Consider the following 17,909-nt stretch of genomic DNA (forward strand, 5'->3'; position numbering starts at 1 on the left):
ATCTAACGGTTGAGTTGCATCGGTTTCTCAACCGTTTTCCAACACGTCCCTCGAACCGCCCCCATATATATATATATATAGAGAGAGAGAGAGAGAGAGAGAGAGAGAGAGAGAGAGAGTGAACCCTTCCAAATGTGACCATCATGTCCTATTTATAGGTCAAAATGGAAGATGAAATGACTTAGTAGGTCCTCTCTAATCCAATTACTCGTAGTGTGATGTATTCTAATGTAAAATGAGCCGAACGGGCGATCATGATAATCTCTTGACCTCCTAACCAATGTCTACTTTGTCTCCTTAAAGTTGATTGTGTTTGTCCACCTCATTCCTAGTCAATCCATGTAGCACATATGTGGATCCATTTATTTAGCACCATCTACACCATGAATACATGAAGTTCTAGCCTTGTGCAAAACAGTTCCAAGTTCATGATACCAATCTACTAATTATTAATGCACCCACATGAGGTACCATTTCATTGAGAGCCCTCGCATTTGCTACCCTTGTAAACACTCACTCTTCAAACCCTTTTCTCAATACCAACTCTTTGTCACACATTCCTTACGGTTCATTTTCAGAATCCATTGAGATCTCCAATTTCCCAATTTGTTATCTTTGTTGAAATCTTAACGAACATTTGTTTCCTCGCACCTGCGATGTTGGTAAGACCCCTGACTCTTTTGTTACTTTCACTAGGAGAAGCATTTGATCTGTTTCTATTTTTTATTTTATTTTCAGGGGAGTCTCAGCATTTGAATCCTTTTGGGATCATATTACGGGATAAACAAAGTTTAATGAAAAGTAGAGTTTTTCGTAAGACGTTGCAGTTGTTTAACGCCTTTAAAAGTGTTGAACATCCATTTCTCTCAACTTCATCAAACAAACTCCCAACACAATGGGCATTAATATAGTGTAAGCTAATGAGTGTCCTCCACAGAAATGGTACTAAAATGTGCTGTTCAACACCAAAATCATTGGTTCAAAAGCTTCAAATATGATATCTAGCGATCTAGTGAGCACAGTTCAAGTTGAAACTGATCCTTTTCCCCTATCTTTCAAGCATAATCTATTTTTTAGCAGATCAAGGAACTTTATAATCTGTTTGGTGTCTTCATGTATCATTTAAACATTTCACATAACCAATAGAGCCCTATACTGGGGTCACGCCCGAAAAATACACCATATACAATAATTAGTAACAACTAACAACGATACAATGTGCCATAACAATGAAATCTTACTATTTCCGAACTGCCAAACTTTGATAGAGTTTATCAATTTCCACCTGTGCAAGGTTGAATAACTCTAATCAGATGCTATTCTGTCTCTTTAAAACGATAATTAGTTGCCCAAAAAAAAGAAAAAGTTGTCATTTACTCACCTTATAGTGTTTGAGAAGTTGATCTCTTCTCTTCTTCAAAGTTGGAGTCACTAGGTTCCTCTCAACATCAAAGGGCAGGGGATCTACAATAACTCCTTTGATATATTCAAACCCTCTCCTCTGTTTTGAAACAAAAGCAGATCCGAATTATAAGAAACTACAGAGGGAAACACATGGAAATTATGGCAGAGAAATATGACATATCTAGTGTCTCGATTTCATCTCAATTTTGTCCTGGTGAGGAACAAGGATCAATCCCATGAATTTCAATGTCCCATTCATGATAGATAATACTAAACAATAGGATACAATGTTCAACCAATAAAGAATGATGTAATATAATAGGAAAGTAGTAGAAATTACCTTGTTTTTCTCAGCTGTCGACTTCAGCTCAAGGAGAATATAATCCCGTAGATGATCAAGCATGCAGAGTTCAGAAAAGGAACCATGGAAGCCATTTGTGTCCGCCCACTTCTTGGTGTTATCTTCATGCGGTACAACCACCGCCACCAACATAGACTTTAAGCTATCCCCATACACCCATATCTAAAAGAATATAACCAAGCAATTATTTAGAGACCACAATGAACTGAGTGACCAATGAGTGATACTCTTTTAATACTTAAAAAAATGCTCACATCTTCGACAATGGGGGTGAAACTGAACACTTTCTCTAGATTTTCAACTGCGACGTACTCTCCTTGAGAGAGTTTAAAAATATTCTTCTTTCTATCGATAATCTTTAGAGCCCCATTTGGGAGAATCTCACCTATGTCTCCTGAAGAAACCAATTAATGAAAAAAAAAATCAGGATAGAACCGCACTCTATTGAAAATACTAGTAGAAGACAACTTCATCTAACCTGTGTGAAACCATCCATCAATAAAGACTTCTTTTGTGAGTTCAGGATTTTTGTGGTATCCACCGAAAACTGTCTTCCCTCTCACACATATCTCACCACGTGGAGGATCCCCGAGTGGATTGTAACCCATCTCTCGGACCTCCTTGAGGCATAGATCAGTATATACTGCTGGAATACCAACAGTTCCAATCAGGCTCATTTCGTCCGGGAACCCAACTGTGGTTAACCCACATGTCTCTGTCAACCCTGAATGAAGAAAAATTGTAATCTAATCAAGCTGTATAAGAGAACGTGTATAGAAACTAAGATACACATTCCACAAAGAAAAGGATAAATCAGAATCAACATAGACGACCTTATCGTCGTATGTTCTGCCTAGACTAAGTTACTGCTGCCCATGTAAAATAATCTTGAAGTTGTGAAATTAAATCAACAATAAAGAGAAATTTAAGTAAAAGATACATGGGTCCTAAGGTGATTGATTCTGTTTCTAGACTCTCTTTTCTTGCAGAAGATACTAAAGACAAAGAAAATGACAAATTTTAACCAGAACGTCTCAATACAAGACAAAACTCTTGTTATGCTAAGTTCTGAAAGAAACCCCGAGGAACTTTATGGTGTTTGCACCTAACCAAAATTAGAGCTCTTCCTTACCATATCCTTGGATCATGAAAGCACAGCTAGTAACTCGTAGGAATTCTTCCACTTCAGTGCCCAAGGGGGCAGCTCCAGATACTATTAGGCGTACCCGGCCACCTAGCTTAGCTTTGACCTAGACAAAATCACGGACAATGGGGATGGGGAATTAGATAGCCAAGACAATCCGTCAATACTGCTCTGAGCAGATTAGATAACCAGATAACTTTATTGTACTAATAGTCATGTGGGCTCTAACACCATCGTTGGAGCCATCGGGCTTGACCCCGTGAGAACATTAAACAAAGTGGTCAGTTAGAAACCATTCCCAGCCTTCATTTCAATGATGAAAACAGGACAAATACTAGAGGATGACAAATAGAACCTTTCGAAATGCTAGTAAGTCTGCCAATGGAGATGCCTTTTTTTCTTTATACCCTGAGTTCATCCAGCCAAGCTTGCTGTATGACAATATGAAATACAACAATATTACCACTCTGAGGTCATTATATAAGAAATAAATGGAAACAAACATACTTACTAGTTGTAAAGACAGTTGAAAATCTTCCTCCGTCTTGGATTGAGTTCTTCTAGGGCCTTCACCACACCTGAAACGTGCAAATTCTTGATTCATTAAATGGGTGGGTTCTGGATCGCCTAAAAAATCTAAATGGCATAAGCAAGCACGGGCTGAGTTGAACTATCCATGCCTTCATGTACTCTTTCAAAAACCCTAGGAACACCAGCAAAAAATGTTGGCTTCAACTCCATCAGATCATCCCTCAAGGCATCAATGTCCTTCAAACGAGTTAAGTCAACAAAACTATGAAACAAAACTCTTAAGTCTAACGTAAATGTATGGGTATAAAACAAACGAGAAGTAAAATCAATGACTTTTGAAGTTCAAAGAGCACAGAGTTCAAGTAGTGTACCCCATGATAGTAGCCAACAGAAGCACCGTTGTGGAAAAAGTATTCTTCAATCATGCGGTCAAGGATATGAGCAAGAGGAAGGAAAGAGAGATAGACATCATCCACGGTCATCTATCCATGGACCCACACATGCAAATGCCAGGATAAAATGTGAAAATAAATCATAATAAATAAAGGAAGAACACAACGTAAACATCAGATATTCAAGTGTTGAGTTACCTTGTCTTCAAATTGTACCATAAAGAGATCAATTCCTCTTACGTTCATTGTAACGTTTTCATGAGTCAAAACAACACCTTTTGGATCTCCACTTGTGCCACTTGTGTACATTATCGTACATATATCAAGAGGGCTAGGCAATGTTATTTCTGACGGATTTTCTTTTCCCTGATATGCAACAAGCACTGAACATCAACTCAACAGCGAAACATGCATTATAGGCATCAATTGTAAATTGGCCATTTGAAAAACTATAAAACCTAGGTTTGTATTGTTGTAAATGTGCAACAATGGGGAGAAAATTAACAAACTTTTACTTTGATATTCAAGTTTCAGTAAGTCAAATCCCAATCGATGGACAATGCATGATTGTAATTAAATGGCTAAGCTAACACAGTATCTAAGGCACTACGATTGTAACAATGTGGAAAGTTAAAAATAATTTTGAGATGGATAGATTCATAGAACAAACAAACATAATCTTGAGAAACTAACCATCTGGATGAATTCATTCCATGAGTATGGTTTCACTCCAATGTTGGCTACATCATCTTTCTGTTCTTTTGTCAATGAAGTAAAACAAGCAACCACTGAAACCGCAAGAAGAACATCTAAAAGGTGAGCACAAGAATTCCAAAGTTATAGCAAACCAAAATAATTTTTCTAGTCATAATGCTCACATCTAAGTCGTTTGGAAGATCTGCAATCAGAATTTAACAACTGCACGTAAAGTTTAGAAGAGACCAATCAGTAACACCAATCTACAACCCAATTCACAGAACGTGTAACTTAAATCGACAAAAGAAGTCAAAATTCCTGGGTTCTCACTTGTTTCACTTTCTTGTCCTGGACAAAAACAAAATCAATTTCCGCGTGCTCTATTATAAAATCAACAGCCCCCGGCCCTGCCATCACCAAAGTACTCCCAAGAGAGTTCAGATAAATTGTTCGAAACAACTTGGCAGGAAAGGAACAGAAAAATAATTACTACAAAGATGTATCAAAACTATAAATTAGGTAGGATCTTTGGATCCCAAAGTAGATTGTAAGGATGTCCACCACCATCATACCATCAAAGATTGTATATAGGGGTATCTTAGATGCACTAGAAAGAAGTTGCACCAACAAATTAAACAAATGAAACCAAACAATAACTACAATGTAGAAAGAATTACCAAGGGTATCATATAGGGGCACACAAATTAAATTGTGAGCACTACAAGCCTGCAAAGGATCCAAAAAGCTCAACGTCATTTAACACACACAATCACAATGAAAATAACTATATCTATTGTAATTCATTCAACGGAAGAAAGAAAAAGAATATAGAATACCTCCATTGCGACGATCCACTGAGGGCAATTCGCACCATAAATCCCAACACGGGAACCCTACGACAGTAATTAAACACTAAGATTCCGACACGAATGTCAACAAATACGAGTATCAAACATAATGTTTCGGTTTCCAAACATGTTCCAATCACAAAGGGTGCTATTATGCTTACTGGTTCAGCACCAGATGCTCGCAAGGCAGAACCAACATTGAGAACCTCCTCGTAAACTTCCTTGTATGTTTTCCATATATAAGCCCCAAACTAAATACCAAACAAAGTTAAAAAGAAGAAAGATCACTTCTTTGTAACCAAAAAATTTCGAAACTCTTTGCTTCCAACGGGAGAAAAAAAATTACCTTCCCATCAATAAATGGACGCCATCCAAGCATCCTATTTCCAGGATACTTCTCTACAGAATCACTGCAAATAAAGGCCATTGTGTTGTTACAGAAACAAATTACAGGAAAAAATGTTTATATTGGTATTTGTTCATGTTAGGGGGGTCACAGATTTTTTGGATTTTTACACCAATGCCATTAAATTTGGTGACTCAATTTGCTAAAAAAGGGATATTTATGTCTAGTTCAACAATCAAATTACCTGAAAATATCCCATGTGGTGCTCATATGAGGGTCGGGCGGCGGAAACCCATCCTTGGACAGTATATTCCGGTACACAGGACCAACCGAAGGTTTCCCATCACGCCCTTCACGGCCACTCTCCACTTGAGCAGAAAAAATCTTCATTTTCAAACCTGTTTACCTGGACAGAAGAAATAACACCACACAAAACCTTTTAAACAGAAGTCCTGAAACTCCATTAAATTACAGTAAGAATAAATGGTAAAGGAAATGAAGAAAAGGTTATCTTGAATGAAATATTATACGAGCATATTGAAAATTACTATATATTATATTGAAAATTACTATATATTATATTAAAACTATATATTTAACAATACAAATTAATTTTTATTTTTATTTATTATTATTATTTTTTAAAAGAAGGAGGACCCAATATCACTATAACTCAAAAAATAGGAAGAAAAATGGCAAACCATTAAAGCGCCCAGATTTTTTTTTTTTGTTGTTGTTGTTGCTATTTTAGCTGAAAAAATAGTCTTAAAAGTGAAAACATCATTTCTTTTAAAATACAATGCTCATCTTAATTTAAAAAAATAATTTTTTTAAAAAATGAAAAATGCAGATAAATAGAACAACACACAGAGAGAGATCATCTTAACAGCTTCTAGTATAATTTTTGAAATCTAACTCAAGAATGGAGATCCAAACAGAACCTCGAATTTAAACAGCATAAACTAAATAGATCATTAAAATTCAAACAAAATAATAGAACTCTTGCAACCCACATTCAATCAAGAACTCTATTTCACTTGAACCCAAAACAAAAAACAAAAAAAAATCAACTCTATCAAAGACCCATACCCATGAAAATTTCAATCTCCCAACATCCACAACAAACCCTAAGATCCACTTTGCAAATAAAAAATGGAGTCCACTATTAAGGATCACCTGAATCACTCGATGAACTTCAGATACTAAGAAGAGCAACCCTTGATTCCTGTTGGTCTTCTTTGCCACAAAGTTCGAATTTATAAAGACTGTTACTTTACTAGTTGAAAAAGGTTAAAAAAATTCTGTCTTTTTCTTCTTCTTCTTTTTTTTTTTTTTTGGTTCAACTATTTCATCTTCATTTAATTCAGTTTTATTGTATCTATCTAACACCAAATTCCGATACGATACTTATGGTTTATGGTATCGTCGATTTAATTCTTCTATTCCTTATAATTAGAAAGAACTCTTCCGACACGAAACATTTTTCCCCGATTCGGCTATATGAATAACGTTTTAGAAAAAAATATATATATAAATATGTGGCGCGAACTCTATAACTGAAATTGATGCTCGCACCAACTTCTCTGTGTCGTGATCAGTGGGCCCTACATGTTAAATTCTCCCCTCAAACAATTACGAAAATAAAACTAACAATAATGATAAAATGACCAGTGATAAAATCATTAGATTTTCTCGGGATATTCACTATAAATATTTATGAGATATACAATTATGTATCCCCAGAAAAATTATTATTTTCATATATACCACACCAAGAGTGTATGTCAGAGGGAGGAGTCCAAATATCACGACTCTTAAAATTTAGTCCAGGCCGATTCTGGACCCTTTTTATTAGAGTGTGTGATAATTTTGGATATCACAAATCTATACACTTTGGGATAATTGTTTCCCTCGGGATACATATTTTTATGGGGAAGTGAAGTTTTATATCTTGAGGTGTACATATCCATGATTCCAAAATTTGCACGTCAAGAGAGTCGGTAGAGTGTGCCACTTGGGGTAATCAGATTATCATGATTCTTTTATTAGAATTGATTAGAGTAGAGTCAGGTCGGGTCTTGAAATCCACATGATTATAATCAAAACAAATAGAGATCGAGAGAATCAGAACAGTTGATAGATTTTTTTTTTTTTATATGACAATTTCAATTGTGGCTATGTTGAATTATATTACTAGGAAAAATTGATTTTGATTCAAATAGAAAGGAAGCGAATAAATCGATTCCTTGATATTGTTGGGTGTGAGTGTAATAGTAATTGTTACGTCACGCTACTGTCTCTGTCGATTTTTGTAAAGAATCGTGCTGGAGTGACCTCAAGATTAGATCTCATATTGCGCATATTGACGTGAAAGTGGATAGGAACCATAAATGCTTTTCCACTTGTATCTCGAGGAAAAATATTTATGGTTCCCATACACTTTCACGTCAGGGGTGTGTGATGTGAGATCCAATCTTGAGGTCACTTCAGTATTAGTTTTATGTAGAATTTAGAGATACCCCAGATTTCAATCTGATGACATATCTTTGACTTTGATTTTTAACAGGATATTAATGTATTGATATAAAAGGACCTACTAACTTGTTAAGTTTTTTTTAATTTTATTATTATTATTATTCGAATACTCATTTTTTCCATCTCTTTGGCATATTATTTTAATTTATTCAATCTGATTTGCGTAAATGCAAAAATCTTATTCTACCTTGAGATCTGTAACCTCTACTGATGCTTTCTTACTCCAAAATCTTGTGGGAGTGCCTGCACCACGGAGCCTCCGACGTCCAATTTAATATACAAAACAATGACAGGATGACCATTTGAAATCACCTTCAAATAGACATGACAAGATGACCAATCGTGATTCAACCCAACCACAACATGTTTGGATTGAGATGTTTACCTGAATCCGAGTGTTATTGGACATAATATAGTGCATATTAACTTTGCTAAATTAGTAAGGTTTGAGTATTAATTTCACGACCTAGGTTGAGCCCATCTTCACCTTTATTGACCACTAACTCCTTACTTCCCTAGACGGAAAAAAAAAGAAAAAAAAAAGAGTTCTAAAGTTCTAATAATTTATCGGATCCATCCTCTCTTGAACTAGTACATAATCCTATTAATTGATATTAAGATATCTAGATACAACCACAATCACCTACCAAATTCAAGAAGTAGACCCAATTGAGGATTGGGCTCATTTGATTGGATCCGTTTGACGACACGTACCCATCTTTTGCATTTAATCTTTGGGTACAAGAACTATCACACAGTTTGACATAATTCTGATTAGAGTCGTTTTAAAGTGACTTCCTAGGAAACTGTGCTCGACACTGGGATTACGTGGCAATGTGCAGATAACCATAGAACTTTTCCCTCGAGATACAAGGAAAAAAATCTATGATTATCTACTCACCAGGACATCAGCTCAGTGTTGTAGAAAGTCACTTTAGGATTTTCCTTCTTATCGTGATCATCTCCTTTTTTTTATTTCCTTAGATGGAGGATTGCACCTCTAGCAGCCTTAAGAGTGACTTAAATTGTTAGTAAGGATCCGTTTGCGGATTCTTTTCTATTTTTAACTGTCTTTTGGTTCTTCATTTGTTTGAATTTTAATTTTCTCCTCTTTCAAACAAGCCCTAAGATGATAAAGCGATGGACACCTAATTTCTGTCCATCCCTAATATCTAACATACAATAAATGTAAAGAAGAAATTGGTTGGAACCGCTACTTATTTCCCAACCAACCATTAGTTACTATTATTTAATGAATCCCCATTCCATCATTAAATGTTGTCGATGGCGTAGATCTAAGGTCATGACCTAGAGAGTGAGTGCTATTTTGATGAGTAGGCATGAATTTGGGATGTCTTTCATTACACGTGGACCAATGAAAATATGTGATTTCGTATGATCTCCAAAATTATATTCGAAATGAGTAACTCATAACAAAAGGCTCCATTGCGATTCGATTATTAGAGATCTAGGTGGAAGTCGTCCACGTGTCTGGCAATGGTGTCGTACTGCGACATGGCACTACGAATGATCAATGTCGTTAATCTTGTATTATACATTTTTCTATTTAAATACTCGTACTCTTATAATTTTAAAATCAAGAATGAAAAAAGGTTTAAGGATGCAATTTGACTTCCTTTAAAACAAAATAGGCATTTAAAGTATGCAACAATATACAATGGGCAAGTAAATGAACTAACGGATCATAAATTTCTAATTTCTTGTGGTTCGAGCTGCTTCAAAAAATGTGGAGGAACCCTCCCTCGTACGCAGTTGACATGTCACGCTGTATATAGTTTTGAATTTATAACCTCCCTTCCATCATGGGTGGACCCAAAGACTTTCACTTGTCGGGGCTGAACTAATTTTTCCCTTTTTCTTCTTCTAACCTCTTCAAGGACTTTCAATTATGATTATCGTTATTTTTTATTAGAAACATATTCCAAAAGATTCATAGAAATAAAAAATGAAGAGCCCCAATACCCATAAAAAAGAAAAAAAGAAGGTTTACTCTAAAGAGAGGAGGGACGAAAGATAACATAACTACGATAAACTTCAAATATTTAACATATATTTTCATTAACATATTTATGTTTCTTGTTTTTTTTTCTTACTTTTGCAAATAAAGGATTAAAAATCACAATATCCAAATTCTAAGACCACAAACATAATAAATACTCATTTATAACCGAAAAATCTTTTTAAAAACATACAATAATCAATAAATCCTACCAGTATAATTGCGATACTTAATATTTTAATTCTAGGACTGCAAATAACATAAATAATTATTCTAGTTGTGGCTTTAGAAAAATTATTACCTACATAGCAATGTTTGACAGTTCTTCGCGTGAGATCAACTTGAGAGATTTTTCCATACTAAAGCTATTAAGCAGTATTATGTATGATATATTCGATATAGATACTAAAAAAAGATTAAAAAAGATGTATTTTATCTGAATGGGTCTAAGGGCCCAAAACCTTTAAAATAATGATCTTATTTCAAAGAAATGTCTAAGGTCACTTATTTGGCCCATGGGCTAATAAATATTGTGAGTCACCTCTCACCACCTCACTTTTCAACCTAACCCAATCCTACCCTAATCAAATCCAACCCAACTTCTAAGCCATTGGACCAAAACCCAACCACTATCCAAAGCCTAAGTCTCAACCTAAATCCAACAATCACAACTAATCTACAACTACTCCCTTACACCACAATTCTTCTAATCAAAACTCACTTAATTTAACTAACTTAACACTCAATTTACAACTACTCCATTACATCCCCATTCTTCTAATCAAAATTCACTCCATTCAATTCACATAATATTCAATTTACAACAACTCTCTTATACTCCTATTATTCTAATCAAAACCCAATTCACATAACTCACCTAACACTCAACCCAAATAGATTGAAGATCCGATCAATTTGGATCATAAACAACTCATTTACATCCCCTTCTACAAATACATTTTCACTACCATTAATTTACATACCATTCTACCTTTGTTCATCATTTCATCCCATTTTATTTCTAAAAATTATCTTTAAAATCCTATAAAACATCTCTCCTTTTTAACACAAATCCCCCCGAAAGAGAAAAGACTTGAACCCCCCTAAGTCTTGAAAATATCTTTTAAGCTTTACTCTCAACTCTCAATCTCCTCTCTCACAATCTCTATTCTACAGGCATATCAAAACTAAGTCAAAGAAGACCCATCTCTTAAGGAAAATAAGAAAGTCAAGTAAAGAATAAGATAGAGTAAGGACTAAAATAAAATAAATAATCATATCTCTCTCCTCTCCATAGTTCCTCTTTCTACTTCTCCCCTCTCTCTCTTTTATTTTATTTTTCTTTTAGCCTTAAGATAGGATGAAAACCTTCATTTACTTTCGGTAGATCGGGCTCTAACTCAGTCGAAAGGGTAAAGATTGAAATTTTTTTTTCTTTTTTAAATTATAAAATCTCTATACCAATGCACACACCACAAAATTTTTGAGACTAAGGCCTTAAGCTTTTTCCCTATGAAAATGGGTCCTAGACTGTAAAGTCTACATTTTTCAATTTTGCTCAAAGGTATGGATTATGAAGGGCCCCTTTCTCAATAAGGAAATCTTTTTTAGGTTAAATCGAAATCAAAATCCCTTGCACTTGATGGGACAAATTGATTTCTCAAAAAAAAATTTATTTTCATTTCAAGTTAACCGAATTCGAAGTTATCATCAATGGTGGAGGGAGTAGGGTGTATTACACCTCCCCTACTCCCTAATATAAATCCCCTTACTTAGATTTAGGGTGAATCAATGAACCTTATCCGTACGAGAGTCACTAAGAAAAAAAAATGATTTTTCGAAAAGTATTTCCCAGATTATCATTCACACCCTTTTATAAAATAGAATGATAACGACTTCAAATCAAAATAGGAGAGATTTTCAGAGACAAAAATCTCATATCTACATTAACAAAGAGAGACAAAAATGTGTAGATGGAGAAAATAAACTTTGTTCATAGATTACCAATGGATTGTTTTTACAAACAATTAAACTAGTAGATGGTAAGTGAAATTGAACCTGTATTACGAAAATTGTGATTAAAGTTTTTTTATAATTACTTTAAAAATTATTCAAACTTTTAAATAAATAATATAATTCTATATCAAATTTGAAATTTAGTTTATTTTAAGAACCCTTTATGTAATTTACAAATATAAGTAAGTGTTTTTTTTTTTTTTTTTTTAAATTTAGAAACCTAACAATCAAGGGAAATGTTCAGCACCCTAAGTTTTACCACACACTTTAACAAATGTTTTTTGTCCTACATGGGTTAGAAGTTTTGGAATGAGCTGATTTTTGGTGAGGATGATCTCTATGATTAGAAGATCATCCTCCCCAAAAATCAGCCCATTCTGAAATGTTTAGCCCCATGTTTACACGTTGAAAAATTGTGGACCGTCCATTTTTTGTAAATCAATTTTGATGGGGTTAGAAGTTTTGGAATGAGCTGATTTTTTGTGAGGATGATCTCCTCACCATAGAGATCATCCTCACCAAAAATCAGCTCATTCCGAAACTTCTAACCCATGTAAGACAAAACGCGTTTGTTAAAGTGTGTGGTAAAACTTAGGGTGCCGAACGGGACCCAACAATCAATATGGCTCGTGGATTATAGGGGCCTTTTAACTACTTAAAATACTAAAGGTATTTTGAAGATAATATATTAAAAAATGTATATTATAATCTTACAAAATAAATAGGAATTGTGGGAATTCTATCTTACAAAACAAAAATGACCTTAACAATAATAAGGCTAAATGCAAATTTTTGGGCAAGTTGGATCTTTCAAATTTTGGTGAACCACTTTACTCCCCCTTCTCTCATTATAATAGTAAAGATAAGAGTCCTATTGAAAGGTCCTATTATTATTATTATTATTATTTATTAAATAAGAGTCTTATAGAACTATGGTGTTCTTTTTTAAATTTATTAAAATATTAACCAACTAAAAATAAATATGTACCAAGTTTGAAGAGTCCAACCACCAAGGGGGTGGCTGAATAACCACCAAGGGGGTGGCTGAATGGTAGTAACTTGGGGCCAAGGAATCTGCTCTTTCTATGGTTCTCAAGTTCAAATCCCACTACCCATAAAAAATCTTGGTGGCCACGCACCACTCCACGTAGTGGGGTATAGCCTGAGTGTGGGGCGTAGGGATTAGTTTGGTGCGCGCAAACTGACCCGGATACCCTTCGTTTTAATATATAAAAAAAAAAAAGTCCAATTGAAACATAATGTTAATTTTTATTTTTTAATAAAATTAGATAAATTATTGATGGATAAAAATTAATAAAAATTTTAAAAAAATCTAACCTTTTTTTTTTTTTTTTCTTTTATTGAGGTAGAAACGTCTAGGGTAACATAGTATAAAACAATTTTTTTTTTTTTTTTTGTGCTTATAGTGCTTACAGAATTCGAGATATGACATACCCAAATTTTCAAATTACCCTTTTTAGTCACAAAACTATGTTACGCATGACATACTTTGGAGAGAGCAGACGCTCTGTAGTTTGTGTTATAGTGCGGTCGGTGGACATAGTGCCACTTGACAACAATATTAAATTCCCTTCATTGAATTTTTTTTTTTTTTTTTTAGAGTTCAACAGTCATTAATTTTCAAAGTCCTTGATTAGTTTAGAATAATTTAATTTATTTTTTTAAATCTGATTTAAGACATGATCCCCACATCCCTGACATGATTTGTGTCAGATTTGACCAATAAAAAATTTTATTTTTATTTTTTATAAGGTTGGTCTGTGTTTCAAGTTTAAGGTATTTTATTATATTTGCCAAATGACCCTCACTCAACCGTTTAAAACCACTAGAGGAAACTTTAAAATAAAGTAGTACAAAGGTTCCGCACCCAATTCAAAGAGGAAGGTTCCTCGAAAGCTTTTTAAGCGTCCTCTTTTTCTTTTTAGAAAAAGACTTAAACCGCGTTAGAATCTTGACCACGAAACTTTGAGAGATTTTCGGTGTCAAACTATCCCATCAACAATTTGACATGGGGGCACAAATGACATATGAAGAGAAAATTTCCCTCCCCCGGAGGCACGCACACTGCACGCATATTTTAATTTGGAATAATGATTTTCTAATTTGAAAGTTTTCAGCTGATGTGTTAAGGATTTTTAAACTCGATTTCACGTCTCATTTCCTTCAGGCTTGATATTGAATCATTTCAAACGAGTTTTCCGATACGTTTGACACTTCTCATGAGACAAATCAAAAAATTCAACGTGAATTTTAAATCTCGATTAAAAAATGACTTTATGAGTTGGTTTTGTTTAGTTCTGAGACCAATTTAACTCGGATAATACATCTTGATCACGAACGAATTTAAAAATCATGGATGTGATAGACCATAAATCTATTTTCTTAGGATGCAAAAATGCCAATTCCCATAAAAGATGTTCATGTGTGTAATCTGAGAAAACAGATCTATGATTCCTTATCCAGACCACTTCAACCAAGTGAAGACTTTCTAAGTACATATTAGCACTCTTCAAATTAAATTCTTCAAATGGATACATAGATTTGTTGGAATTTAGAGGGTTGAATTGGAAAACCCTTTAATATTCAATTAGTTTTAATCACAGATTTGCTTTATGCTTTATGCTTTTTACTTTATTGTTTTAAGTTTAGTTGATAATTTTATTTTTGCCATGAGTAATTTTAGTCCTACATTGACGAGGAGAAGAATTGATTTGCAATTCTTAAATAATTGTGCTTCTAATAGCTTTAAAGCGGATAGAGTAGTGGGTGGGCTCACGCGCGTACACAGGGTCCAAGAGGAAAACCTCACGTAAATCGGGTCTTCGCACGTTTTTACTTTAATTATCAAGGCCCAAGCCTAATTTAAAAAAAATCTAGAGGTTTGTGACTATTCTAAACAATTACTTTCTCTTTTATTTATATCAAATTGTTTAGTCAATTTATACCACTTAATTTTTTCTGCTATTTTATATTTTTGAATATCAATAATTTATTACTCGTTGTGAGAGCACACAACATCAACGAATTCAAAGTTACGTTTCAATTTAGTATACCCTTTTGGATACGTGGGTTGTTGAATCCTGCAGAATGAACGCCTACAGACTGTGTTACAGTAGCAGGGGCGAATTTCGTTTTAGGACAGTGCTTTGTGCATGCCTCAACCATTTCTTTTTAGATAGTATTTTTCTATTACATTCAATTTCAAAATCAAGATTTGTTCTAACTTCTCATCTCTCTGCCATAAGAAATCAATATTTAGAAACAACAAGATTATCACATTGTCAATCTAACACCTTAGCCTTCTACATTTTATAATAAAAAATATAAAAAATCGAATTTGATAAATAGGCTTGAAAATGAACTGCTATCATAAATTTAAATTTGAAATTAAAATCCAACGGTCAAAAATAAATAAAAAATTTCTTGTGGAATCCAATCATGTTTTTCATTTTCCTCCGTGGCCAATAGAGGGAAATTTCCTCTCAGCGTGACATGTCCTTGCAATACACCTTTCCTTGACGTGGCAAGCACTGAGAAATCTGTGAAGTTTCGCGGCAATATGGTGGAAAGAAAGTTGAAACTTTAAAGAAACTACACCACTACCACGACCACGACCACGACCACATCGTCACAGTTTGATGTCTGTATATAAATGCTTCAATGCTAGGGTTATCCAGCAAACAAGCCAGATTAAAACCATTGAGCGACAAATCTACGGTCCAAATTCTTTCACAGATCTCCGAGATGCCTACAATTTTAATGTCCCAAAACCCAACAGCAGCTGAAGAAGTGATCTTTGGAGTTTGCTTTATGACAGTGATGTCTATCATCCAATTACCTTATGAGATAATTGACGGAAATCCAATTCCAACAGTTATCTTTAACGATCATCCGTCTACTTTTCACGCCTTCTTGTTATGTCTCCTCTTTGCTTTCTCAGCGGCAGTTTGTGGTATATGGCTTTATGACCCTTTACCAAAGAGTAGGAGATTTTTCCGTTTCTCCGCCGTTATGTTTATGACGGCGGCTATCGGAATTTTTGTGTGGGTCATAATGCTGGCCGGTTTCCGATCGCTTGTGTCAGTATGGTGAAGCCTAAGCCACTTAAATTTTATTACCGAAACAAAGATCTTACTAGACTGTAACAATGGTCATGCAACTTAGATTAGACTTTGTTGTAATCTGTTTTTAAGTTTATAAGATTATGTCAAGGAGCAATATCTTTATTGAGTACAAAAGTGCCCCTATATTTTTATCTAATTTCAATATTATTAAGGTTATTTTCGTCCAAACAGATAAAAGATAAGATTATAATGTTTCACTTTAATTAAGTTTAAAAATGTGCAATAGTGTCCTCTTATGATCTTACTTATATTTGAAATTACCTTAATTAATAATTTAAATTACATAACGGCCTTTTCACATAAATCATAATTTTTGTTTGACCCAATTCCAAGCCTAAACCAAATCGACCCAAATTCCAATTGGTGTTGGATTGGGCCTTGGTTGGGGAAGCCCATTCCATTTACTCACAATAATCATGAATGAGATGTTCATTGTAATACAAAACATTGTATCAAAATATGATACATAAACAAGTTCTACCAATAATCTTGTAGTCATCTTTAGGATGATAGAATGTAATTCCTATTATCGTATTTATTGATTAAAATTGAAATTATTAAGAACTAGAAGGTGGCATATGCCAATGCACATGTGTTAAGAGGGTTTATCTGTAATTAAAAATATTGATTAATGGATTTTTGAATATTATATAGTAAAAAGGGTATTTTTGTAATTTTAAAATTAACTAATGTGATGCGTGGTTGTAATTTTTGATTTTTAATCAAAATGACACCCTAACTATATTAATTTATATATAAAGGTGAGGGCATTTGTGAGATCAAAATTTGGCGTTGAACCACTTCTATTATGCCTTCTCTCAATATAATGGTGAAGATACTTGATTACTAAATACTGTCAAGACACTTAATGGTGAAATAATGGGATTTTCGTTAATTTACATTATTCTTTGATTAAGGATGGATTAATTATCCATATTCAAGGAAAAGTGCTTTAATTTTTATGCTAGTTAAGTAGTATTACTATTAGTTGATGAACTGACAAACTGCAAGTTTGAAATTTGAATATGGAAATTTCCTAGAACTTAGGGCTTTAATAAAAAAATAAATTTGTTATATAATATGTGTAATTAATCATGTATAGAGAAGGCGCGAGGGTGTACCCTCACTTATCTGGTGCATGTGATGTGTAGGCCTTGTTCCATATGCTTTGGTCCAAGCCCTGACTTACCTGGACCCATATTTATGCTTAGTGAGTAAGTCAAGCAATAAAAAAAGAAGACAAAATTATGATTTTTATAAATTTGAATGTTGGACAATTAGAAAATATTACATCTACAAAACAAGTGCATTAGAGGCATGATTTTAAATCTCATCCTAGTTGTCTCGATATCATCTACCAACCAGACAAGTTGGCAAGTCATTTCAAAGACATGATTTGTTCTAATTCTAAGATCATTTTTGTTTTAATATATACAAAAAAAAAATCTCATCCAAAATGACTTAAATAAAT

General features: G+C 34.0%; 1 protein-coding gene across 2 annotated transcripts; it reads right to left on the reverse strand.

The window, feature by feature from the left end:
• Window positions 1-875: 875 nt before the first annotated feature.
• LOC147383571 (long chain acyl-CoA synthetase 1-like) lies at window positions 876-7,056 on the reverse strand. 2 transcript variants are annotated; one of them, XM_086428226.1, is made up of 20 exons: window positions 6,899-7,056; window positions 5,967-6,128; window positions 5,723-5,786; window positions 5,538-5,627; window positions 5,365-5,421; window positions 5,206-5,254; window positions 4,859-4,935; window positions 4,711-4,750; window positions 4,526-4,620; window positions 4,031-4,198; window positions 3,812-3,922; window positions 3,590-3,677; window positions 3,421-3,487; window positions 3,265-3,340; window positions 2,898-3,015; window positions 2,244-2,489; window positions 2,020-2,159; window positions 1,745-1,927; window positions 1,382-1,501; window positions 876-1,285 (listed from the first exon to the last, which is right to left on the reverse strand). In XM_086428226.1, the coding sequence occupies exons 2-20, from the start codon at window positions 6,110-6,112 to the stop codon at window positions 1,241-1,243; spliced, it is 1,980 nt and encodes a 659-aa protein (XP_086284352.1). In that variant the 5' UTR covers window positions 6,113-6,128; window positions 6,899-7,056; the 3' UTR covers window positions 876-1,240. The 2 variants fall into 2 exon arrangements, with proteins under 2 accessions (XP_086284352.1, XP_086284353.1); XM_086428227.1 differs by having other exon boundaries at window positions 6,812-6,966.
• Window positions 7,057-17,909: the final 10,853 nt, after the last annotated feature.

The sequence above is a fragment of the Akebia trifoliata genome, chromosome 16 (genome assembly GCF_017979445.1).
Source record: "Akebia trifoliata isolate Shusen 1 chromosome 16, ASM1797944v1, whole genome shotgun sequence".
NCBI lineage: Eukaryota > Viridiplantae > Streptophyta > Magnoliopsida > Ranunculales > Lardizabalaceae > Akebia > Akebia trifoliata.

What these genes read in the sequence shown, in the direction of transcription:
- LOC147383571 (XM_086428226.1), bottom strand. Translation starts at nt 6,112, where the DNA reads ATGAAGATTTTTTCTGCTCAAGTGGAGAGTGGCCGTGAAGGGCGTGAT. An exon ending in GGAATGAATTCATCCAGATG is followed by an intron (nt 4,199 to 4,525) that starts GTTAGTTTCTCA and finishes GTTGCATATCAG; the next exon opens with GGAAAAGAAAATCCGTCAGA. An exon ending in TTTTGAAAGAGTACATGAAG is followed by an intron (nt 3,488 to 3,589) that starts GCATGGATAGTT and finishes TGCACGTTTCAG; the next exon opens with GTGTGGTGAAGGCCCTAGAA.